Source organism: Emys orbicularis, chromosome 8, assembly GCF_028017835.1.
Source record: "Emys orbicularis isolate rEmyOrb1 chromosome 8, rEmyOrb1.hap1, whole genome shotgun sequence".
NCBI classification, from domain to species: domain Eukaryota; kingdom Metazoa; phylum Chordata; order Testudines; family Emydidae; genus Emys; species Emys orbicularis.
The window spans coordinates 77,920,414-77,945,198 of NC_088690.1; the positions used below are offsets into that span (position 1 = coordinate 77,920,414).

Sequence of the window (24,785 nt, forward strand, 5' to 3'; positions counted from 1 at the left end):
CATAAACCCACTCCAGGGCTGGACCCTCACCACTGCCGTCACTGGCATGTCTCCTTGAATCAGTCGTGCAGGATTGGGTCCTATGGCAGGAACGTCCTTAGCTGACACTGAGCAGGAATCCAGCCCCGTCACTGACTCACCCATATGTCACTTCTCTTAGCCCTGCTGCTCAGTAATACAAACCGGGTGATTAATCAGCAGAGCACCTCACTCCTAGCCGCTTGCTCATTTAATGACAAACCCCCCCGGAGCTGGTGGGTCTGGAGTTCTCCCTTGGAGACCACACAATGAGATGCTCTACCAGATGGGTAGGGAAGTCCCAGCACCAGAAGGTTACTATGAACCGGAGTGAAGTGGCTGCACATGTGACTTAGCCAGCGGTTGTGGACAAGGGGCAGGCCTTACTGCCTCTCTTCAGCTTCCTCCTCCTGAAGCTGCCTAAGGGCAAGTCTACACTACACAACTAAGTCAACCTAAGTTACATCAACATTCATCCCCCACAGTAATTAAATCACTTTGACATGTCCACACTGCACTTCTTGTGTCGGCAGTGCGCGTTCTCACCAGGAGCACTGGTACTGATTGTACTGCCAGTGTGGAGCATTATGAAAGGCAGCAACAGTCGATATAAGCAACACAATGTCTACACAGACGCTGCATTGATCTAACAACATCGACCTAAGCGCTACACCTCTCGTGGAGGTGGAATCATTAAGTCGGTGTAGTGGGCGACTTACATGGGTGGGAGATGTATTTTAGTGTAGACGCTAACAGAGTTGTGTAGATGTTCCCATTATCATCACGATGGCTTCCTGTGGCTACAGTTACTGCCAGTCGGGAAATTTTCCACAAAATGTTTTTCCATCCGAAAACGCCGATCCGTCAAAACCGACATTGTTGGAGAAATGTATCAAGTGCGGCTAAATGTTCTCCAGTCCAGGTTGGAATTTCTGGTAAAACCCATAGAGAAGAATAGCCAAGAGCCTGCAGGCTAGAGAGTCACCTCGCATGTAGAAGGCCCGAGGCCTAGACCCAAGGTTTCCCTAACCACCAGACTCTAGGCTCAGCCTGGCCTTGTAGAGCTGCTCCACTTTGTAGATAAATAATTAAATAGTGATTGGGCCAAAGACTCTAGCTGAGTGATTTAGGCCCTCAGCTGGGATGTGGGAGACCCCAGTTCAGATCTCCGGGTCTCTGACATCCCACCGGAGTGCCCTAGCCATTGGCTATTGTGGAGGTGGGCCATACTCTCTCTCTCTCCATGCAAGATTTTGAAAGGGCTTGTTTTTGTTCCAAATGTCAAAACCGCAACCCAGATTTCTCATTTTCTGGCCAGTCCCAGCTGCAATCTCTGGTGGGTCCTTAACATCAGGTGGTGCCATCTCCATCCCTCGTTCTGGAAGTCCTCTCCATCCTGGGCCACTGTGGGCTCGGAGGGCTGGCTCTGCCCTGATGCGTCCCTTTAAAGCTGCTGCCCCTGAGCCAGCGTGCTGCCAACCAGTGCGGCTGGCAGAAGGAGCCTGCCATACATCAGCTGTTGCAGAACAGGCAGCCAGCTCCCTTAACTTCCCTGTTGAATATTAACAGAGCAACAGCAGCAAAACACCTGAACCATTGTTCGCCCAGCAAGGCTGGGCCTGGCCAGACTGCCTGCCCGCTGCCTGCCTTGCCATGCCCCCTAGAAAGGACACGTTTGAATAAAAGACCTGAGCAAGAAGGACAAAGCACAGCCAGGCTGGAGCCTGTGAGCTGCTGGAACACCCCTGGGGCCCCATCCTGCAGCACTGAAGCCAGCAGGGGGTTCGCTATTGAGCGCAGTGGGAGCGGGAGCAGGCCCCGGCGCGCTCGGAGCGAGAGCGCCATCCGGCTCAGATGAAGCACATTTTGTTCAGAGCTTCCTGCATCCTGCCCGCGTTCCCCACGTCGCTTTGTTTCTCCCAAGGAGGGGGGCGTCGAGGTTAAAATGAGGTCAGGCTGCTAATTGCGTCAAAGCGTCAGGCTGGGAGTGGGGAGTCAGCAGCCAAGCTAATGCGGCAGCAATTTAGAGCCCAAAACAGCAGCAGGAGTGAGAGAGAAGGCGTCGGGCGAGGCCAAAGAGAGGAGAGAAGGGCAGTGAGAATGGGGAGAGCAGAGAGGACAGGAGGGAGAGAGGGAGAAAGCAGAGGAGGAGGGTAAGAAAGGAGAGAGGAGAAGAAAAAACCAGGAAGAGCCATTAGTCACTACAGTGATGAGCACTATGGAAAACCATAGCTAGATACAGAGGTGTGTATGGAGAGGGATAGATGGATGGGTGCATATGGGGGTAAAGAAAGAAAGAAAGAAAGAAAGAAAGAAAGAAAGAAAGAAAGAAAGAAAGAAAGAAAGAGGAAATGGATGGGGAGAGGCCCGGGGGAAGCAGAAGAGGAAGGAAGAGCTCAGCAGGGAATCGGAGCTGAGGAGAGTGAGAGGAGAGAGAAAAAGGCAGCGAGCTGCAAGACAGGGACTGTGACACTTGGCCCTGACGATCCAGAGGAACTGCATTGCCCTCTCCAGGGGGGCTCAGAAGAGATTGACCAGCCCCCCACCCCCGGTTAAGCACCCACCACCGTGGACCTCACACCAACCCTTGTAGCAACCCACTAGACAGCTAGTTAGTTTAGCTTGAGCCACTGGTGTTGTATCCTTACCTTTTCTTTCTCCTGCATCCCCCTCACCTCCAGCCTTTTCTTCTTCTTTTTTTTAAACATGTTTGTATGGCAATATTTATTCTTTATATGTCCTTGCTGCTGAGGGCTCATGGGTCCTTTAGCCTCCCTCTGTGTATAGATTGCTTGCTAGTATGTTTCCCATTATTTTACTAAGGGCAAAGGATGGATGTACTGGATAGAAACTGCCAGGATCACTGGTCTTTGCCTTTTGAAGCTCAGTAGCACATTCGCTTTCACCCTCTCCACAATTGCACTAGCTGCCCCGATTTTTCAAAAATAATCATCAAGGAGTTCACTGAGTTAGGTAAATTCCCTTAATGCCCTAAAATGGAAATCAAGCCAGCTGCTCTTAGTAATCCCCAATGTCCCCTTACTTTTCCCTAATCCCAACTAGTCCCTTATTTTTTATCAATGACTCTTTTTCAGCATTCTTCATGACTTCCTCGTTGGCCAGTCCTCTTAGGAGAAATCCCATGAGCTGCTAAATCTCAGGCAGGTTTGGGCCAACTCCTAATTTAATCTGAACTGAGTCCACATCCCTCTGTTTACAGCGTGTGTGTGTGTGTGAATAAGATGCCAGTGAAAAGATGCCAGATTAACCACTGCTGGAGGCAGAAACCCTCTATTTATTCCCTGGACAGACATATTGAGGGGCAGCAGTGCAAGCTCCCCTCCATCCCCGAAAGCATTGCGTCTCCTCCTTGCTCCAAAGGGAACCTCCAGGGCCTGAGAGGCTAGTTCAGGCTCCATGGCTCACTCAGTCCTCTCTGTTGAGCCTGCCAACAAGGAAGCCAGCTGAGTGTTTGTGTGCTGTGGATACTTGTCAACTCAGAGCCGGACTCAGGCCAGCTAATGCAGTACTGTCAGCCTGGAACAGCTTTTGCTAACTTGGCTTGTACTGGCTAAGGTGAGTGCTCACCACTCCCTGTACCAGACTGAACTGCACTCTTGCCTACGTGTGTGAAGCTATGTCACCCTCTAGTGGCTGTGTCAGGGAGGAACCAGGCCCTAACCTTGCTGCAGCTCCAGGCGATTCTCCTACCCCCTCAGTGCCCCAATCAACCAGCAGGAGACACAACATGGGGGGAAAAGTCCCAAATACACCTCTCAACCAATGGCTGTCACATGACCTTGCATGCTGCAGACTCTGCGAAATGGGGTTTAAAGCGATTCATGGGACTAATACGCTGCATGTTAACAGTCTCAAGACCAGAAGGAACCACTGTGCTCAGCTAGGCTGGCCTGCTGCATAGCACAGGCCAGAGATTTCACCCAGCGAGTCTTGCAGCAGAGGGCTTTGCTCTCCCCTACGGTGTGAGTGGACCCTGGCCAGCCCATACATGCTAGCATGGCTGAGATCAGGTATCTCTTAGCACTGACCGCAGCTCCTGTTCCAGTTGTGGTTCTTGCAGTGTCCTTTCTAGCTGCTGCAGCTCTACAGCTCCTGTGGCTGGGCCTGGACCCCACCCACCCAGCTCTTCTCTTGCCTGTTAGCTCCTTTCTCCAGCAGTTCTGTTCATTTCAGACGCCCTTTCTTCCCCGTTGCCTGTGACCCTTTTCTGCCCTTTGATCCTTATCAAATTCAGTGCCCTTATCAATTTATTTTCCTTCCTCCCACCCTCTCCTGAGCGCAGGCTCTCCCCCTGCCTCCCTCCCCCCCCCCCACCCCCCACTTCTAAAGGAGAAGGGTCCAAAGACTTTCCATGGTTCACTCGCCAGTCCCTTTCACTCTTCCACTCACAGTCTCCCCAGGTCCCTCTCTGCCTTCTCCACCTGTCCCATCTCCCCAGCCTCAGATTTAGGCTTCTTTCATCCAACCACGAGCCTCAGCCCTGACTTCCTTCTCATGCCCAACCCCTGTTTAGCCCCAGCTAAACCCCATCTCTTCAGCCTGGCTGGGGATCCCCTCAGGCTGCCAGCCCATCTGCCATTGTCCCCTCGTTTTCTTGCTCCCAAGGTTCTCCTTCCACCCTGGTTGTTCTCATGGAGACAGCATCCAGGCCAGCCCAGAGAGCACCAGCTAGGGCAGAAGCGTTCCCCAGTTGTCCTCAGCAGAGCAAACTCTGAATGGAAAGCTCCCATTTGGGCACTGCCCCCATGATCATGCAACATAAGAATGGCCATACTGGGTCAGACCAAAGGTCTATCTAGCCCAGTATCCTGTCTTCCGACAGTGGCCAATGCAAGGTGCCCCAGAGGGAATGAACAGAACAGGTAATCATCAAGTGATCTATCCCCGGTCGCCCATTCCCAAGTTCTGGCAAACAGAGTCTAGGGACACCATCCCTGCCCATCCTGGCTAATAGCCATTGATGGACCTATCCTCCATGAATTTATCTAGTTCTTTTTTTAACCCTGTTATAATCTTGGCCTTCACAACATCTTCTATCAAAGAATTCCACAGGTTGACTGTGCGTTGTGTGAAGAAATACTTCCTGTTATTTGTTTTAAACCGGCTGCTTGTTAATTTCAATGGGTGACCCCCTAGTTCTTGTGTCCCCTTCCTCCCAAATCCTGGATTTCTCAAAGACAGCCAAGCTCTATGGCTAAGGGCTAAAGGGCATCCGGTCCTTGGTGCAGGCAGGCCCGGCAGCTGTGTGTGACATACAGGAGGGTGAGGGTGACAAGACGGCACAGCAGGGCTGGATGTGAACTAGAGGTGAAAGGCTGGATCACCTATGGCCCATTCGTCCATCACACGCGGCAGAGGCAGTGCAGTCCAGGAGGTAGGGCACTAACCTAGCACCCAGCAGCTGTGAGTTCTGTACCTGACTCAGGTGCTGCCCTGCTGCATCTCTCTAGACTGCAAGTGTTCCAGGGCTTTTCTCCTTCCTGGCCCTCTCTTTCTTGTTCTTAACTGAGCCCGATCAGTGGGAGCCTGATGTCTGTGCACACAGGAGCAGGCACGCCTCCGAATGCGCGCTCCCGCATAGGAGAGGCATTTGCCTCTGTGGTACGCTCTGGAAATCGCCAGCTGGAGCCAAGCAGCTGGGATGCTATTCGAGCCACGCTGAGGGCCCCGCTGACCATCTCTCTTGCTGCGAGAGGGACCGAGAGCGGTGGTGGAGCCAACAAGAACGAGAGAACATGCAGCTGGTGCTACCACCTGTGCCTGTCGAGCTGCAGCCAAGCCAATGGCTTCCCCTGAGTCTCCAATGCCGGGGGGAGGGGGAAAGAAGCTCAAAAAGCCGGGCCAGAAAGCATGCGCCGTGTCCCTGGCTCCAGCCCGGAATGCATCAGGGAAGAGAATGATCATTATAATTAATGCCAGTGGGCATGGACTACTCACTCGCTCAACTGTGGGTTGATTCCCTCCCCCCCCAAGCTGGCTAGCTAGCAGCTCCAAAAATCAAACACCTGTATGGTAGCCAGATCCGTACACTGCTGCTGCACCATCTGCAGGGCCCGGCCTGTGCCAGCTGCCTCGCACAGGGGCCGCGGGAGGGAGACCGGGAAAGGGAGAGAGGCCCATAATCCACTCGGCAGCACGTCCCTCCCCTGCCCCGTGGCTCTCAACCGTCGTCTCCCTCTGAAGCTGCCCTGACGTGGCTTCCAAGGCTGAATGTGCTGGGCGCAGCCCGAGCACACACCAGGGCTTCACTGTTGGGCACTCCTCTAGCCGCGTGTGTGTTTTAGCACTGCGCGCCCCATGAATATTAGCTCTGCCGGGGTCTAAAGGGCGCACCGCAGAGTGCCCCGGGGCCTCCGCGTCCGACATCAGTCACATGCACGCAAATCCAGAGTAACACTCTTGACTGACTCTGCATTTACAGTGGTCTCATTGAGCTCAGGATTTGGCTCCATGGGCAGGCTGTGGCATGACTGACCATCCCTCTGCAGCATCTGATGTAGGCCGCTATTGTAGCTCAGCTCTCGGAGTGCCTGAGCCATTGGGCTGAGCCAGTTGGGCAGCTCTGATGTCTCTGCCATAGTGGATTGGTGCCTTTGGCCTGATGTGGGGTTTGGGGGCAGCATGGAGGGGTCTAGGTTTGTAGTTATGACTTTTTTTGGGGTGCTCTAGTTTTCCTCCCCTGACTTTACCATTTTGTCTTGACGCTCCTTAGCCCGCAAAGTGGAGCCGTGCTCTCACCAAACGTCTGCCTCCCCAGCTCTGGCCAAGGGCGGGCAGAGGAGTTTGATGGCCAGTCAGTAGGGAACAATCCTGCTATTGAACTAGATGGCCCCAGTGGGTTTTCTCCATCCCTGGGCATTACGCGGCACAGTGCACCCCTCAATGGCTCAGTTACAAACATCACTGCCTGCTCGGCTAGTGAGTCTGTAGCTTTGTACAGGTAGCCTAGGGCTTATTTCTGTGGCAGGACTCAGTCTACAGCCATCAGCCGTGGGGTTGGGCTTGGGGTCATCCAGAAGCTACAAGGAGGGACGGTCGCCTGGAGATCACTTATACTCGGACAGTCATTTAGGCCCAGCTCCCCAAATGGATTTAGGCACCCATTGAAAACCATGCAAATTAGGCACCTAAATACCTTTGAGGCTTTGGGCCATGCAGCTCAGAACTGCCCACCATTTATAACAATTAGAATAAATGGCCCAGCGCCTGCACCGGGCTCTGCTCGTGCCTTTCCCCACTTAGCTAGCGCTGGCTTGCTTTCCAGCCACTCCCAGAACCTCTCCACAAACCTCCATTGTACCTTCTGAAACAGCCTTTCTATTTCACCTCACTGCACCAAGCCAAGGCAGTGTGTGCTAGTGGTCAGATCATAGGGCTGGGTGCTTGCAGTCTTGGGGTGTAACCCTGGCTCTGTGGCTGCCTTGCTGTGTGACCCTCACCTGCAAAAAGGGGCTAGGTCCCTTAGCTACTCCCCAGGGTTGTAAGGCGCAGGCTAAACCAGTGAGTGTGTGGGGCTTTGTGCTCCTGGAAGGGGAGGGATTACACAGGGAAGCAATGCAGTGTGGTGGTGCATACTGAGAGGGGGGGGAGAAGGATTGCTGTGTGCTGAGTCTGGTTCACCCATTGACTTGCAGTTTGATCTTGGGCAAGTTACGTCCCTGCTCCTTGTCGGGGCCCACATCTGTCCTGGCTATTTAGACTGTACGTTCTGCAGGGCAGGCCTGTCTCTTACCACATGTTTGTAGAGCACCTAGAACAATCGGCCTTCACTTAGTTGTCACCAGCAGGTACTACTGTACTAGCAATGTCAAACGCTGCTTAGACCCTCCGTCTGCTAGGTCAGCTCAGCCAGATTTCTCTCCCACATTCTGCCTCAGCTCTCACCCCTGTAAAACAACAGCATACACAGTGCGTGGAGACACCAGTCAATCTGTGTTTATAATACCTGCCCCCCCGCTGGTATTGCCAGTGGCTCTGTCTGAGCTGGAGCTTTCACCTGCACCCAATGCTGCAACTGCCCAAAGGCCGGTACGTCACTACAGCCTCACACAGCGCACGCGGGGGAAACCCTTCTATGATCACGCGGGGCGTTCATTAAGGAGGCTGTACACAGCTGAGCATGTTCATACTGATGCTGCTTTCCAGCACGCAGGCGCCTCTCTAATACACCTTGGCCTTACACACCTGGTTTGCCTCTAAGGCTCAGGCAGAGAACACTCCAGTCTCTTCCACGTGCTGCTCACAGTATGGGTTATAACAGGCGGCCCTGTTTTGCCCTGTGCCTCAGCAGGCCTCAGGCACATGCAGACTCTGTGCTCTGGAAGGGACCTCGCCAGCCCCTTCCATGCACCCGGTGACTGGCACAGTCCAGGGAGCAACGGCCTAATTGGCCTGTCTGCAGCTCTGACACATGGGGGGGTGAGGAGAGGGGGGTTTATCCTGCTCTCGCTCAAACCCGTTTGGCACTGCTACGGCTCAGCTGGTGCCAGTGGCGTTACTCCTGTGGCAACTCCAGTTTCACTGAGCTCAGACTAAGGCTTAGCAGGTCTATATTTAAAGAGAAAGGCTGGCTAATTTGCTGAGCATGGCTAAGACTTGCAGCTGTACGAGCTCAGAAGATTGCTACACGAGGGCCCCGGTGCCAGAGTCTATGGAGAAGCTAAGAGATGAAAGGGATTGTGTGTGTGGGTAAAATGTTCCCCCCAATTCATCTGTGGTCAGGTTTATAGCATTGATTCATGGGTTTGGGGGGGAGGGGCGTGGGGAGGCGGTTGCCTTCCACGTAAATATCAAATAGCAGCCGCTGCTGAATACTGGGTACCAGCCTACATGGCCCAGGGTGCTGCTCTGCTATGGCATCTCCTGTTTGCTCTTCTGGTCAATTGCAACCTGACAAGCAATGCCCAGCTAACCCCGACCTGTTATGCCAAGTGCAGCCAGCTACTCCTGCTCCATGTGTGGCACGCTGGTTAGCGGCGAGGTAATGACGCTCTGCTCATGGACTCCCAGCATGTGCCGCTGTGTCCTCACAGGCCACGTCAAGGTGAACAGCAGCCACTGTACCTTTATCATGGCTCTGGCAAGCTCAGCTCTGAACTAATATGCTTTTGCAATGGCTTGTCTTACCCAAGTCCCTGTCATACACTTGAACAGAATACTGGAAGCCTGGTACCAGTGACTTGGTTCATGGCATGCTGAGGTCCATGTGCCTGTCTATCCCTTTTTTACAAGCTACCTTGTTAGACTGTTTTAATGGCTGCCACACGTCAGGCACTGAGCTATCCAGGGTGGAAGAGACTCCCAGCTGTTTTCCCCAAGAGGATCTGGCTAGTTGAGAAGCGTAATTTCTCTCCCCAAGCCGCCCACTGGGCTGGAGGCTCCTTGTGGTAGGACTGTGTCTAGCTCTGTGTTTGTACAGCACCTGGCACAATAGGGCTCGGATCTGATTGAGTTCCCAAGTGCTACTGGCATACAATTAATAAGTCATAACCCAACCAGCGACGATGCTGATATACTCTGCACAAGGGCTTGCCCTAACCCTGCTAATGTGTTGCACTTCTGTAGCAGCTCCCACCTGAGGACCTCAAGGTGGTTCACAAATCATCATGACCATAGCCTCCCAATGCCATGAGTGGCAGGGCAGTACTTATGACCACTCTGTCCCAAGAGTCTGAGGCCTTGCCCAAGGAGTCCTTGGGAAGAGACAGGAATAGAGCCCAAAGCCCCTGACTCCCAATCCCATGGCCAGCTGCAGCACAATCCGATAAATATATTGGTACGCCTAGGTCTTCTAATGATCAATGGTTGGCCCACAGTTCCTCTCTCCATAACCTGTCTGAAATGGCTGGAGAAGGATGCAAGCAAATCGCCCGTCACTGTTTTCAGTGTTGGTGGAGCCGTGTTGGTCCCAGGCTACGAGAGAGACAAAGTGGGTGAGGTAGTAGCTTTGATTGGACCAACTTCTGATACTGGAAGAGACAAGCTTTCGCGCTATACAAAGCTCTTCTCCGGCTCTGGGAAAGGCCCTTCCCCAGACCTGGAGAAGAGCTCTGTGTATTTTGAAAGCTTGTACCTTCCACCAAGAGAAGCTGGGCCAGTAAAAGGTGTTATATCACCCACCTTGTCTCCTTCACTGAGTGGGCATTTAGCAATTTGTGAATGTTGGAGCCCTGGCCAAATCCACCAGGAGTCTGTAAACACTCTCAACTGCATACATGCTTAGGGCTCAGTTGTGGCTTAGACCACACACTCATGCAAGGGAGCAAGGGGGAGTAAGAGACCCCTCACACATCTGCACTTGCTAGCCAGAACTCAGGCTGGGGCATTGGAAGGTGAGCAGGCATTGCATGACCTCATAAGGGATCAGAGCATTTTGAGCTCCATTCCCCAATGCACAGAGAGGACGTTGCATGCTGGCTTAGCCCCTGCTCCCTGGAGCAGGTGTCTGAGGAGGGGGTGGGGAATGCAGAGAGCCTTGGCCCCACCCCTGACAACCATACTGGCCAGCTGAGCTGGCACACGGGAAGAAGAGGGATATAATTTGCTGCTGGTATTAGCCAGGGACAAATTACAACGCTGTCCCACCCCCATCCAGCCTGGAGCACAGGGACACAGGGAGCGAATCCGGGCTCAGAGAGGTATGTTGGGCATAGTGACTCGCAGCGCTACTCATGGGGTGAAGTAGCGTAGGCCGCACCCCAAGGTTGGCTGTCCTTAGCTCCTACTGCGTCCACCCTCCACGTGATCTAGCGAGTGACCCAGGCTGCAAGCCGCACACACTTGTTAATTATCCCCAAAACAGACTCACCCCTTCACAAGCGCAGAGTAAATTTGTTTTATTGAACATTCAGCTATCTAAACTTACTCACTAAAAAAGAGTTCCTGTTTCTAAGCATCTATTTTATCCTTGTCTTGACAGAACCAGTCTAAATACAGTTATCTGTGGGATGATTGCATTGCTTTACAAAAACAAATGGCATGTACTGTATGGTAAAACTCTAGGCAGGTCTAGCTGGTCAAATATTCCCACTAAGGGAGATCGTTTTTAACCAAACGACTCATATGATTAAATACGGTGAGATTGAACAAGTGGTGGCATTCAGACTTGTAGCCCGTTGTGGTTCCTGCCATGGCATCAGGGGCTCGGGACCCTAATGTGTTGGGCACCATTGGAAAAGCCTGAGCACTTATGGGTGGGATGGGTTGGGAACTGCTCCTGCAGCAAATAGCTGTGAATGTCTGGACCTCGCAAACTGCAATGGCAAGGAGGAGAGACCTTGGTGCAGCTGTTTGTTAGGAAGGAAGAAAGAAAAAAAATATCGGCGCAATACTGCTATGGCCAGATCTCACTCCCAGTGGAGTCAAGGACCACCTTCCCATTGACTTCACTGGGAGCTGGATCAGGTCCCCAGCATACATTGCCAAATCTGCAGATCTGTGATAAGGGACCCAAGAAACAGCGTTACAGTCCTGCTCCTCGTGTGGCTTTGGACCCAAGCAGGGTGGGAAAGGGCCAAAGGCAAAAATGAGAAAGCTCATGGGTTGGACACCATTTATTTCGTTTGATTCCTCTTTCAGAAATGCACCATTCACATGTTACAATATGTCCATGAAGATGGGGCTGTCAACACACTCAGTGTTGAAGCATCTCTACTCCCATTGTGGCCAATGGTTACCTAGTGGGAGGCGAATTCTAGGCAAACACTGAATGCTTCTGAAAATAACACCCATCACTTCCAATCAGATTTGGCCTCAATTTACACAAGGGACTGTAGTGCCGATTCCATCGCTTGGTACAAGTTGTCAATTCCTCAACAAACTCACCACTACCAACAACCCTACATCAGTTTCCAAGGAGTCTGTAGTTTGGTTGTCCACATGCTACCTGTAATGAAAATTCTAGTGATCAAGCCTAGCACAGTTTAGTTTAGACTCCTAAGTATATTGTAACAAACCCAGATTTAACACAGTATGTATTTTGCAGAACATGTGCTATTCAGCTAACCAGTTAAAAATGTAACATATGCAACCTTAGGGAAAAAATGATTGATTGCTCCATTTGCACTGGCAAACATTTACAATTCACTCATTTATTTTTTAATCTGCTGATAAAAAACAAAAGCAAAACAAAAAAACTAAAAAATACACCCCAAACCCTGAATGCCAAGAAAGGCAAACTTAGGAAAATGCCATGACACAAGAAGTGACATATTCAAAAGGGACATTTTTTTATGTTTGTTTTTTTTCACAACTGTGTGCAACAGAAATGGACAGAAAAAAACGAGATGTAAATCATGACACAAAACATGCATTCATTTTATTCACAAAACAGCCTGGATCGCTAAAACATTACAAACAGCATTTCAATTTACTGATGTAGAGAGAGCTGGAGAAACGGGGATTTGAACATAAGAGAAATATTAGCTTTCAGAACTGCTTCAGCACAGGTCCTGCAATTTTTTTTTATTTTTCTTTTAACTTCAGTAAGTTTATAAAAATGATTTCTATAAGTAAACCATTGCAATTAGGATCTTGTTTTCCCTGTATGCAGTATTTCTTGTTCTATATTAATAAACTAACAATGATTTTTTTTCCAAGACTGCCCATTTTGCAGCAATTTTTCTTTCATCTTTAATACCAAGCTTCTTGCTGGTTAAACTTACATATGTGAATGGTTAGGAAAAGGGATACTACATCGTTTTAAACATATTCTCATTTATAAACATGAAGTTGAGGCATTCTAGAAACTATCCACTCTATTTTATGATGGGAAATAATCAAATAAAAAGTTATAAATGAGGGTGTAATTAAACAACTGTGCTAAATTACAGTAGTGCTTATTAGTAACTAGATTTTAAAAGGTTACTGTAAATTTACATTCTCTACACAAGAACTGCATCTTCCACACATAAACAACATCAACACCAAAAACACAGAAAGAAACTGATTGTCCATACTCTGTCTATTAAGTCTTGGTACTTTACAGATCCATTTTTTTATTATTATTATTTGAAAAGCAGTTAAATGTTTTACTAGGACTTGAAGATGTTAAAACAAACGCAAAAAAAATATATATATAAAAACAGGAATGAAATCTGCGAGAAAATATTTTTGGTTCTAAAGAGACACAGGTGCATCCATTCATTTCAGCCAAAAAATTCCTTGCCTGAGACAACACAAGCAAGCAGTGACATTGCACTTGGATGACAGAGCTTTGGAATTCTCATTCCTACTGAAACCATCTGAATGCAGCTCCTGTAGGAAGCATCACCTTCTGGAAAGAAAGAGAAAAGAAAACAGGGACACGTTAAGAGTCAGGTGCATGTGGGAAACACAACTGCTACTAAATACGTCTGCTCTGCACACAACCCTTGGGCCGGTCACAGAAATCTTTCCTTGTGAAATCAGTCCCATTACTCCTCAGGATGAAATCCCAGCCCAAGGTCCCGCTTAAGCCCAAATGAGGATGGGTTTGCAAAATCTGGCCCTGCGTACAGGCTGTTAGGCAGGGGAGGGGGTCCCCAAGAAGCACCATGTTTATACTAGGGACCTTGTCAAAGAGGTATTAGCCGGCAGTAATGCTAATACAATCAACTGGTAAGTTGATTAAAGGCAGCAGCTAAGTAAAAGCAACATATGACAACATGCAAATTTTGTCTGGAGTGCACTGCCCTCCCTGCTGGGGCACGCTTTGCACTCACATTTCAGTGTCTTTGGGGTTCTGTTACTATACAGCTGGACTTGTCCTGCGGGGGAGACTTACGCCTTTTAGCAGTTGCAGCCTTTGGTGGGGGGAAAAAAGAGAAAGAAAAGTCCACACAAAAGAGGAAAATCTGTATTGGATGGGAGACAAAATATCTGCTTTGTAATGCGAGGAGGGAGGGAATAGCTTAATGTAGGGGATCAACCCACTCCCCCCTTTGGAGCACAAGCCTTTGGAAACACAATGCACAATTCCTCCTGTTTCAGGCTAGCCACTTCTCCCTCAACCATCCCATTGTCTGTCTGCTGATTAGGGCACAAAGGGAGCCAGCAACTGCTAAGGGGCCCTGAGTGCTACACTGTACCAGGGTGCAGGGAGCTCTGCCTTCACTAACTAAGTCACTCCCACCGTCCTGGAAGGCTGGCGGCTGCCTGACGTACCCTGCAGCCCCCAGGCACGATCTGGAATGTAGCTCACCACCCCTGACAACCAGTGGGCCAAATCCTGAGCCAAAACTTTCAAACCCAGCTGCCTAATGTCAAGCTCCTAAATCCAAATGACAAGATTCCCAAATGTGCTGAGCACCCATCAAATCCTATTGAAATCAATGGGCGCTGCAGGTGCTCAGCACCTCTGAAAAACAGGTTGTTCCTAGATAGTCCTGAATATGGCTCTAAGGAGCCTAACTTTAGGCCACCCGGCTTTGAAAATTTGGCCCCCAAGAGACAGGATCCAGCCTTGCTCAGGCAAACTCCCATTTACTTCAGGGAGAAGTCTGCTTGAGTGTGCAAGAAGTGAGGGCTTCAGGATTGGGCCCACTGAGAAAGGCTCAGCATACCTCAGAATTTGGGCTTGTGTTTGCACATTAGTAACTGGTGAGCATGCTGGCCCAGAGGCCTTTGTGGAAAGTTCTCCTTAGCCTCCTCTAGCCTGGGAAACTCAGCGGGCACTGCCAGTCCTGCTCAGAGCCAGGTTCAGCCCCCGTTTCTGGAGCACGGGTCCTGTCTGTGCTCTCAGCGAAGCTGTGGTCAGCTGCTGCCGTCCTCCACTACAGGGAAATCCCCTAGTGCGGACTCAGCCTGTAGGCGCTTTAATAAAAAAATGATGCATTTCAAAGGCAGGAAAAGAAAGAGTTGGCCTAAGTCTGCTCCATCACATCCGCACACAGATTTCATAACAATCAGCTGGGCTAGTAACTGAAGCTAATACCTTGGATCATGTTCTCCAAACCCCGCATCTCTGCTGCATCTTTTAAACAGTTCCTTACAAAGTGAGATTCAGGTGACATCTACTAATTAGCGTTCTCATTTCAAATGAACAGCATTTCACCGGGCAGTCACTCTCAACAGCTCTGCCTGGCTACCACACACATCTTCAGTGACAGAAAGGGAGGTTTGTTTTCAACCAGAGGCAGAACGGTTATTATTTGGCTTTCAGTGCAGGTCGCACCTCAACCCTCGTTTCCCGCTGGGTGAAGCCACAAGGTTACGGTTGTAATATGGACAAAAGGACCGCTCAGCACCAAGCTGAGACCCAACAAACTCACTGTGCCTGAGAACTGCCTGACCTGGCGCTGCGACATCGGTTTTTAATATGAAGAAAGGAAGCGTGCCTGCCTGGCAAAAGGATATCTCCTCCACCCACAAGGGCTCATCTTAGAAGGGTTTCACTCAACAGACCGGGGGGAGGGAAGTAGCTACAGAGAATGCTTGCTCCGAAAGGGCATCTGGAAAAACAGCTCTGTGATTGTTCCAGCCGTCCACTTACTGTTCCAGACACAATGGAACAAGCTCCTACTTCCCCTGTGTCTGATGTAGATTACAATGTCCGGCTTCCACTGAGTCGGATACAGAAAAGCCAGGCCAGCCTTCCCAGTGCAGCTGGCACGGCAAGGTAACTTTCTTTTACAAAGCTACCCTAGCCTCATGCTGATTGCTGAGCCTGCCCCAAACCTCCCCTTCATTTCAGGCCATTCAAAAACAGGCTAGGCTGGAGCACTTTGGGAAATCAGCAAATTAGAAAACGAGGGACAGAGCCCAAGATGGCAGAAATGAGCAATGCAAACGGGCCTTTCTGGGCACCTGTCAAACAACACGCGCATGCATCCACATTTAAATGATAATACCTAGTGTTTTCTGTTCAATGGTAACACGCTTTACCAAAGAGCTCACAAGCATTATCACCCATGTTACAGATGGAGAGACGGCGGCACAGAGAAAGCTGGGACTTGCCCAAGATAAGCAACAGAGTCAAGACTAGAACTATGTCTTCTGCCAGTCAGAGACCTTACCCTCTGAACCACATGACCTTTATTAAACCCGATCACTTAAAAGGACAAACTATCAAGAGCTCAGCTTTACACCGCAGTCCCTTGCATTTATGTAGTGTCCGGGGAATGCAGCTAGTGTATAGTACCGTTCCAGTACTTAGTACGGGGTTTGATGGGAAAGAGAGGAGGAATGTCTTCACACAGCACACAGTGAACTTGTGGAACTCCTAGCCAGGGGATGTTATGAAGACCAAAACTATAACTGGGATTAAAAAATAATTAGATAAATTCAGGAGACAGTTCCATCAATGGCTACTAGCCAAGATGGTCGGGGAGGCAACCCCATGCTCTGAGCATCCCTAGCCTCTGAGTGCCAGAAGTAGGGAGTGGATGACAGGGGATGGATCACTTGATGATTGCCTGTTCTGTTCATTACCTCTGAAGCACCTGGCACTGGCCGCTGTCGGAAGACAGGATACTGGGCTAGAGGGACCACTGGTCTGACCCAATATGGTTGTTCTTATGTTCTTATTAATTTCAAACTGCAAAAGGCATGTGAGCTGGCAGAAATTAATTATCCGACCTAGGACACTGGGGCCAATACCCCGGTTCTTGCAGAACGCACCATGGAATCTTTAAGCAGCCACAAACGGTCAAGTCCTCTGGTTTACATCACCTCTGAATGGCAGCACTAGCAATGTTCAGGGAAGAGCGCTGCACACGGGGTATCCTGAACTATCACCTGCTGATCCTTGGGTTTTGCTTCCAAGTTCAGACCTGGCTTGACCCTTCTGAGATCCCACCGTATCACAGCACATGGGGAGAACTAACAGACATCAGAAGAGACCAGTTTTGAGTTGCACCCTTTAAAGAAGAGACCGTCAGAGAGTCAGCATTAGCTAAGGGAACTGAACTATGAAAGCTTTTCAAAGCTCACATTGTGCTGAGGACCCACTGGTGAATGATACACAGCAAGACAGAGGAGTGTTCACCGGGGATTACAGGTCTTCCAGCCTGGATACTGAGGGAGATCTCCTACCCAAGAGTGGCAGGAGACTTATCCTAGGCACTGCCTGCTATAAAGGCAGCAAGACAGGAAACGTACCAATGCCAGATGAAACTTGCTAGCACGTAGGACTCCCCAGGGGCAGCGCAGGGATTCTGAGCTGGTGGAGATGTAATGCAGGAGCCAAATGTATCAGTTAAATCCCTCTCCTTCCGTTCCTGCATAGCCAAGCTGGCTGAGGCTACTGATGGGGAACGGCGGGTTCCCCCAGGACAACTATGAAGTGCTGCAGCAGCACCCAAGTGGATGAGGACAGGATGGGCTAGTGAGGAACAACCATCTTCACCCCAAACTGGTTCCACTGGCGCAAATACATCCAGCCTCTGGCAAGGCTTGACAAAGGGGAGGGGGGGGAGAACAACCTGCCCTGCAGAAAGCCCCCCTCCCTCCACTCCTGCACCCTCTTTTTTTGCCCAGGAGGAAGCCGTGGTATTTTTCCAGAGAAGTGTTTATCGGAAACCCGGCGGGGCCTGATGTACCACAAAATACTCTACGGCCATCCTGACATGGCACGAGTGCTGCTTCCATCCCTGCAGGCAAGGAAGAATCGGGACAGGTGTCAGGAAACACTGGCTCCTGATCAGATCTAAGTGAGTTGTCCCCAGGGGCAGGAGCTGGGGTTTCCCCCCTTCCTCTGAAGCATCAGATAGGAACTATTGCCAGGGGCTGGATATTGGATTAGATGGACCAATAGGCTTATCGAGCAGGGCAATTCCTATGTTGCCATAAACCCTCAATCAGGTAGCTGCCTGTCCATGCACGCTTCCCTGACTCCACTAATCTCCTGCTGGAGGAGATGGATGCTAAGAAAAGCACTTCAACAGTCCAGCGCCAAAAGGCAAACTGATGGAGGAGGCTCAGGGAAGAGGCTGGTGCAGTCTCTTGAGAACCAGTGTCCTTTGCCCAGGACTTTCCAGGCACTGGTGTTGGTGGGAGACTGCTTACAGCAGCAGCAAGTCAGCACGATGGGGAATGCCAAAGCATCAGCTGATGATGAGCAGTCCTGGCACGGAAGCTGCAGGCACTCAGGGCTGCATGTTCATAGGGGCCTCAGCACAGTGTCCATTTTTGTGCAACTAACTTCTGGTGCGTGCAAAACTCGCACACCTTTTAGCTCGAACACTTGTGCGTGCAAGTGTTTGTATGGGCAAAGTCACTTTGGGTTGTTTTATCTCCTCTGTAGATGTGGACCTCGGGGTTTGGCTCCCCTCTTGCCAGATTCGGAAGGAAATCTGCACCCTGCCAGAGGCCAGCTCAGCAGCACCGTCTTCCCTGCCATACAAGGACAGACAAACCAGAACAGAAGGATTTGCCCATGCACAGGAGCCCTTCAGGGACTGGATTTATGTCCTAGAGCCTGGACAACTGCCAACTTGAGGCTCAGGTGCCACCAGGGATTTTCAAAGTTGCCTCGAGAGGAAGGACCGAGCATTTTCCTCTATCCACAACTCACCCCGCTTTGGGGATGGGGGTTTTCTTCTTCTCAAGCTCCATCCAAATGCAAACACTCAAATAGCTGCACAATACAGGACAGAAATACCACCTGCCAGAGCGGAAGGCAATGGTACTGCCAAGGCAGAGCAGGGGCCCGCCGGCAGCTGAACCCAGGAAGTATGGAAGCTCTGAGGGGCCTATCAGAACCACAGATGTTCTGCGAGTTTGCACCCAGAATGTGAGATTACTCGTGATGACAGCATGACGCCTAGCCATGTGGGTGTGCTGCGTTCTGACCATGCTCACAAGAAGGGCAGTAGCACAACTGCCAGGCACTACCTGGGACCTAGAGTGGTTCCTCTGCTGTGCCCACAAATGGTTAGTGAGTTCCACTTCCCTGTGTCCAAGGGGATCCCACGTGAAACCCCCCACAATGCCCTGCTCTGGCCCTAGCAGCTGAGGACCTATAAGATAGTTGCCCAGATTGTCCCACAATCCACTGGTGCAACCGTGGCTGGATAACATGGTAGGCTGTGGTCAGGCCAACCCAGTTAACAAGTTCCTGATGCTGCTGTGTAGATGTGCTGTGCCCATCTGCATGTTGGATTGGTGGGATCTACCTATGGCATAGACAGTGATGACGACTACAGTGTTTTCAGGAGCAGGCCCACCCACATGGGGACTGCGTAAAACAGAGACAGGTCTCGGGCAATGGGAGGGGAAGGTGCGCAGCACCGTGCAGGGTCAGGCCCACAGCAAGCTGCTTTGGCTTGCTCACAAGACGATAAGCCGGTCCCGCCTGCTCATAGCACACATCTGATTTCCTGGGCAAATTTATCTTGGGGGCTGAGTGAGCACCACGGCACAATCATTGTTTCTCAACAATTTCTGCAATTTGCAATCAAATCACTGGAGGAGGCAAAAGAGCAATCGGGAAAAGATGCTTTTGTGCTAGCGACATATCTGGTCAGCAGTGCCAGGAGCGAGCGCTGCCTTGGGAGCAGGACTAGCCCTGGGCCCCAGCCGGGAGTTCAAGAAGAAACATCTTTTGCAAAAGACCTTTCATTCATTCCCTTTGAAGCACTTGGCACTGGCCACTGTCAGAAGACACAACACTGGGCTAGATGGTCCATTGGCCTGACCCAGTGTGGCTGTTCTTATGTTACATTCTTACATTCAGATGGCATCAGAGGAGCCCGGGACCTGCTGTCTATGGCCCTGCCCATGCTATGGCTCGAACTGCAAGAGCAGCAACCCTCTTTGGAAGCGCTGGCCAAGACCGTTCCGACGTGGCTGTTGATAGCAGAGTCACTGAACTGACAGGGAGGGGTTATTTTAGGTGACGGACAGCCATGCTGGGCGCGCACTCTGCTCCTCACCCCCGCTGTGATCGACAGCTCACTCTACCACCGCACATGGGGTGGCCACAAAACCACGGTACAACCATGTCAAGCCAAGAGAGGTGCCCTCGCCTGGGAAGAGCCCAAAGTACTGGCCATGCGCAGAGGCTGGTACTTCCTCGTTCCTCATTCACTATGTGTGGGAGGCCAGGGTGCAGCTGCAATGAGCTTTCCCGCCCTTTCATTCTTCCTCCGACATGGCCTAGCGGCTCCCCGTCCCTCAGGCAGTCTGACGTGCAGAGGGAGGGTAATAGCGATGCTGAGATGGAGTTTATTTTATGCCACCGTAAAGACTGAATGTGATATTTTTATCTACAGCTTTGCTCCTTTCGCTGGCTATCGGGAGGGAGTTCTCCTGGAAAAGCTTCTCTCTCCACCTCAACCACCAGGGCCTTACCCCACCGTAACCTTCCTTGACCAGGGCAGGCTAGCGGGGACTGGAGCCCATTAATGCCTTCCCTGCCTCAGCCACAGGGGTTGTGCCAAGTGGCTTGAAGTTGTTCCACTCACTAGGAGCTGAGCAACCCCATCGCTCCCAGTCCCTGTCAGCCTAGAGGGCAAGAGACAGGGCTGTGGGATCAAACCCAGGCCTCGTGCTCAGCAGCCCAGAATCACTGCATGGCTGGGTTTACGAAAAGCAGCAGACAGCCAAGCCTGGCACTAGGATCTGGGGGCTCTCCAGGACGTTAGTCTCCGTCTTTCTCTCCTCCTTCCCCAAACGCTTTCCTCTACCTACTCTCTCTTCCTATGGCTAGGGATGGCTACTGCCCTCCATCCCACCACTTGGTGGCCAGGCAAAAGGGGCATGGCAGGTCTTTCCCTGGGTTTGGACCTGCTGCTCTCTGTTCGGCAGAGCTAGCACAGCCCCCACCAGCACGTTCAGACAGCTGGTGACCCCTTCGAATTAAGGTCATCTCACAAAACAGGGGACCAATGTGGTTCTGAAGCCCTGGGCCATGAGCTTACCAGGGTCCCAAAAGCCAGCTCTACAGATAGCTCAGGAGGTGCATGACTCCTCCCCCCACCCCCCAGAGGGACTGACTTTCACTGACACCCCACATGAGCCTTATGCTGCTGGGGACACCAGTGCAATCAAGAGGAGTCACAGGGGCCACAGATGGCATGGAGTCAGGGAGGTCGTGTCTCTTAGTGAGGATACGCCTTTAAACATTCTGCCCATGCCCTGCATTGCCTCTTTCCTAAGGGCTCTGGACTGAGGGGCTGCCTGCCCGAATTGAAGCCTGGCAGTGCACAGCCATGCTGACCCGTGGTACATGGACACACTCCCAATGCACAGCAGGCCCAGGTTTCTACGTGGGCAGGAGAGGCACCTAAAGTGCCAAGATCCCAGGGGCCTCCCTCACCTCCAGCATTCAGCCTGCTCTGCGGAACATAACGTTTGGAGCAGCTCAGCTGATAATACTGAACCGGGGGCCAGGTGTGCCGATCTGAAAGGCCAATTCAGGGCTTTGTTTGGAGGAATACAGGTGCTAGAAAGATCAGGAAAATTAAGAAGTTCCAGGTCAAAGATGAGTCTGGAAAGGTTATAAGAGACCCAATCTGGAGAGGTGCCAAGCACCCCTGACTCCCCACGGTAGTTGTGTGTGCTAAGTACTACTCAACCCCTCTCAGGATGGGGCTCTGTATAGAGAGGGAAGATGATGAATGAGTCACGTAAGTGCTTAGACTCATCTACTGAGCAAGCCAGTGCCTGGGCAGAGCCCAACTCACTTCAGGTCGCAGTGAATCAGACCTGCGTGCACCAGGCATTGAGCTGGAGGCTTTTTACGATTGGTTGTTATTCAGAGCTGTTTGAACACTACCGTGAACGAACATATCCCAGGCAATGGGCTGATCTCTAACCCGTCACTCCCTCTCTCTATTTGCCCTTTGGCATGTGTGAATGATCATCTAGGTCACATGGTCTTGTTTCTGTTCCCTGATTGGATAACAGAACCTTTTGTACAACAGGAGAGGCGACTCAATGAGATTTCAAGATGGCCACATATTTGCACTTGTATTCACAAGAGACCTGAAACTTCCACACACATTCTTGTACAAGGCGGAGGTGCCCAAAGGTCACCAAAAATTAAAAGAGAATGTTATGGATGCCGTTGAACTGGATTCACAGAGTTCGTTCAAATAAGCGTATGTGAATATTGTTCTCCAGTGTTTGCCCAGCCAGATCAGAAAGGGAGGAAGTGTGGCTCTTGAGAGATTTTTGAAGAATAACATCGGGACACACAAGAATAACATCAGGACAACACATCCTTGTCTAGCCATCACCAGCAATGGAGAAACAGCTGTTGGGGCACAGAGACCATCAGCAATGCCTCTGCTCTCAAAACAGGAGTCATGACCACCTCCAGGGGGTGCTATCGAGCCAAGAAACTGAGCAGGACACAGTGACGTTGCGTGAATTTGTTGCAGTGCTTTGGCCAACGGTGCCAGGTGAAGTTGGTGAAGATTTAATCACCAATAAATTGTGCCGAAACACAGGTGACTTCCCAAATTTGTCTGACTTTATGGAGATGACAAAGTCTAAGAGGAGGATATTTTCATCAGGAAAGAGATAAATAATGAAAGTTTCAGAAGAGGCTGAGATCTGTAGTGTCCACAGCCCTCAGCTCCACCAGGCTCCAGTGAGTGGAAGAATACACTGGATCGCCTTAAAGAGCATGAGAACTGCATCTCCTACTGGCACAACTCACAGTCTGCCACCCTGTCTTCACCTACCTACGCACATGGACTGCAAACTAGGTGAGCAGTGTGAATGAGAATGCAGTTTCTGGGGCGACGTCATGGAAAGAGTGGCCATAAATGTACAGCATTTGAGGTTTTGCCCTATTTTGGTGACTGTAAGTTCCTTAGTTCTCCAAAGGATGGAATCTTACCTGAAACTTTAGAGCCAATGACAGCTATCAATCCATTTCTGCCTATGCGCCTAACCACATATGGAATTCCTGTTGAGTCACCTATCCTACATCTATGCGTTATTCCAAATTCACTCGGAAAAGAAAGTGACTCGTCCACTCAGAGGCCCCAAATCATAAATTAAAAGTCCGATTTCCCAGTCAGCCGTAGAACAGGAAACAAATCAAACGGGTGAGCTTTCGAAGGGCTTCCCATGCAATTTAACTTCCATATAACTCATATTGCAGGAAGAAAACCCTCTTCAACCTAATGTGAGCTGTGGAATCAATTGACCTGCTTTAGGACTCTTCAGAAGAGATGAACTTTTTTTTTCCCCTCTCCCTTTTTCCAGATCACTGACTCAGCAAATTAGAACAAGAATATAATTTAGCAATACAGCGGTTTTTGAAAGACACCGGTCCCCCCCTACTCCCACCACCCAAATAGATTTTTTTCCCCTTCACTATTCACTCAGATCTGATGCTAATTGAAAACTTAGAACGTGGCTAAGAAAACAGTACGTTCTCTCCTTCAGAAGACGTCAGAGGTTGCATAATACCCTTGCAACCTGGTACAACATCTTGCTGCCTCCGCTGAGGTTGAGGTGTTTTTAACCTTTGTCGGCTTCACAGGAGCAATCTTCAGCAGCAGGAGGAAGGCACACAGCCTGAGCGGTGGTCAAGCTACCAAAAATCGACCGTGAATTAAATGGAATATACAGAGGACTTTGTTCAGAGGACTCAGCCCAGCCAAGAGTGATCACTACTCCCAGCACAGAACACTCACTCACGCTTTAGCCATTTCTGCTCAAGAAGCAGTGGGGAGATTCATTTCCCTCGTATCCACACAGCTCTTCCAGGTCAAGGTTGTATCTTTGACATGCAAGGGATTGCTTTTGTTGCTACCTACATCGCTTTTGTGCTAGGGCTTTATAAAGTGCTACACACATCCCCACCAAAACAAAACTAACACATGGGAATCAGAAAACATCTCTGGTCAACAGAATGTTTCCAAACAACAGGTCTTCTGGGATTTCAAATTCAAGCGAGAAACTGGACCGCGGGTGAACTGTCCTTCCACAGCTGAAAATCAGAAGCCCTGGTCACCCATGGCTAGGAGATTTTATTTTAAAAAGCCAAAATACAGAGATAGATTTATGGGAAGAGCATCTGATGATACAAAACGCCCACGCCAGGGATTCCCCCAAGCCCCAATTTTATTGACCTTTCCTCATTTAAGGGATGGATAAAGTAGTGAATAGATGCATACATGTTGGCGTTAATAAAGCACGGTAGTTCATTGTCATCTCATGTCTGAAACATGCCCAGAGGCACTGTATGCTCCTAACTCACGCCTAACTTTTCACATAATTTAAGCTGAAGTTTACTGGGAACAACTGAGTTCTGACCTTGCTCCACAAGGCTCTGGTTGAATTTCAGGCATGTCTGATAACTCAATCCATGCTGCCTTGCATACGGGCTCCAGATTAATAACCCATCTGCCCTGCACTAGCACTCGATCAGGAATCAGCTTCACAAGCCAGCGGGATATGTTCGGGCAGCTCTTTTCTAGCACTGAATCCTGCAGTCCTTCCTCAGACTAAACTCCCAGTGATCTTAAAGAGCATTTGCCCAAGTAAAGATTAAGGACCCAATCCTGAAAGGAGCAGAGCACCCTGGATTCTCACTGGATTCTGCTGGCTGGCAGCAGCTCCCAGGAGACACCCAGCACGCTCCGGTACTGGACACTGAGGAAGCCTATCAGACCTGGCCCACAGTCCAGACATTAAAAAAAGGAAAGATCAGGGGCCAGATTCCATTCCCAGTTACACCAGTGTATATCTGGAGTAACTCCTCTTCCTTCAATGGATTCATATTGGTGTCATCAAGCTCAGAATCTAGCCCTAGGTAAGCTTAGGTTGTCTCAGCACTGGACATGTTTCCCAAATGAAGTGGCCATTCC

The 24,785-nt window shown here is 50.4% G+C and overlaps 1 protein-coding gene across 1 annotated transcript in view; it reads right to left on the reverse strand.

Annotated features, from left to right (window-relative positions):
- Positions 1-12,402: 12,402 nt before the first annotated feature.
- CXXC5 (CXXC finger protein 5) overlaps positions 12,403-24,785 on the reverse strand; it is a 97,938-nt gene continuing 85,555 nt past the window's right edge. The window contains exon 3 of the mRNA XM_065409727.1: positions 12,403-13,312. Coding sequence (XP_065265799.1) covers positions 13,268-13,312 — 45 coding nt within the window. The 3' untranslated portion in view covers positions 12,403-13,267. The remainder of the gene's footprint in view (positions 13,313-24,785) is intronic.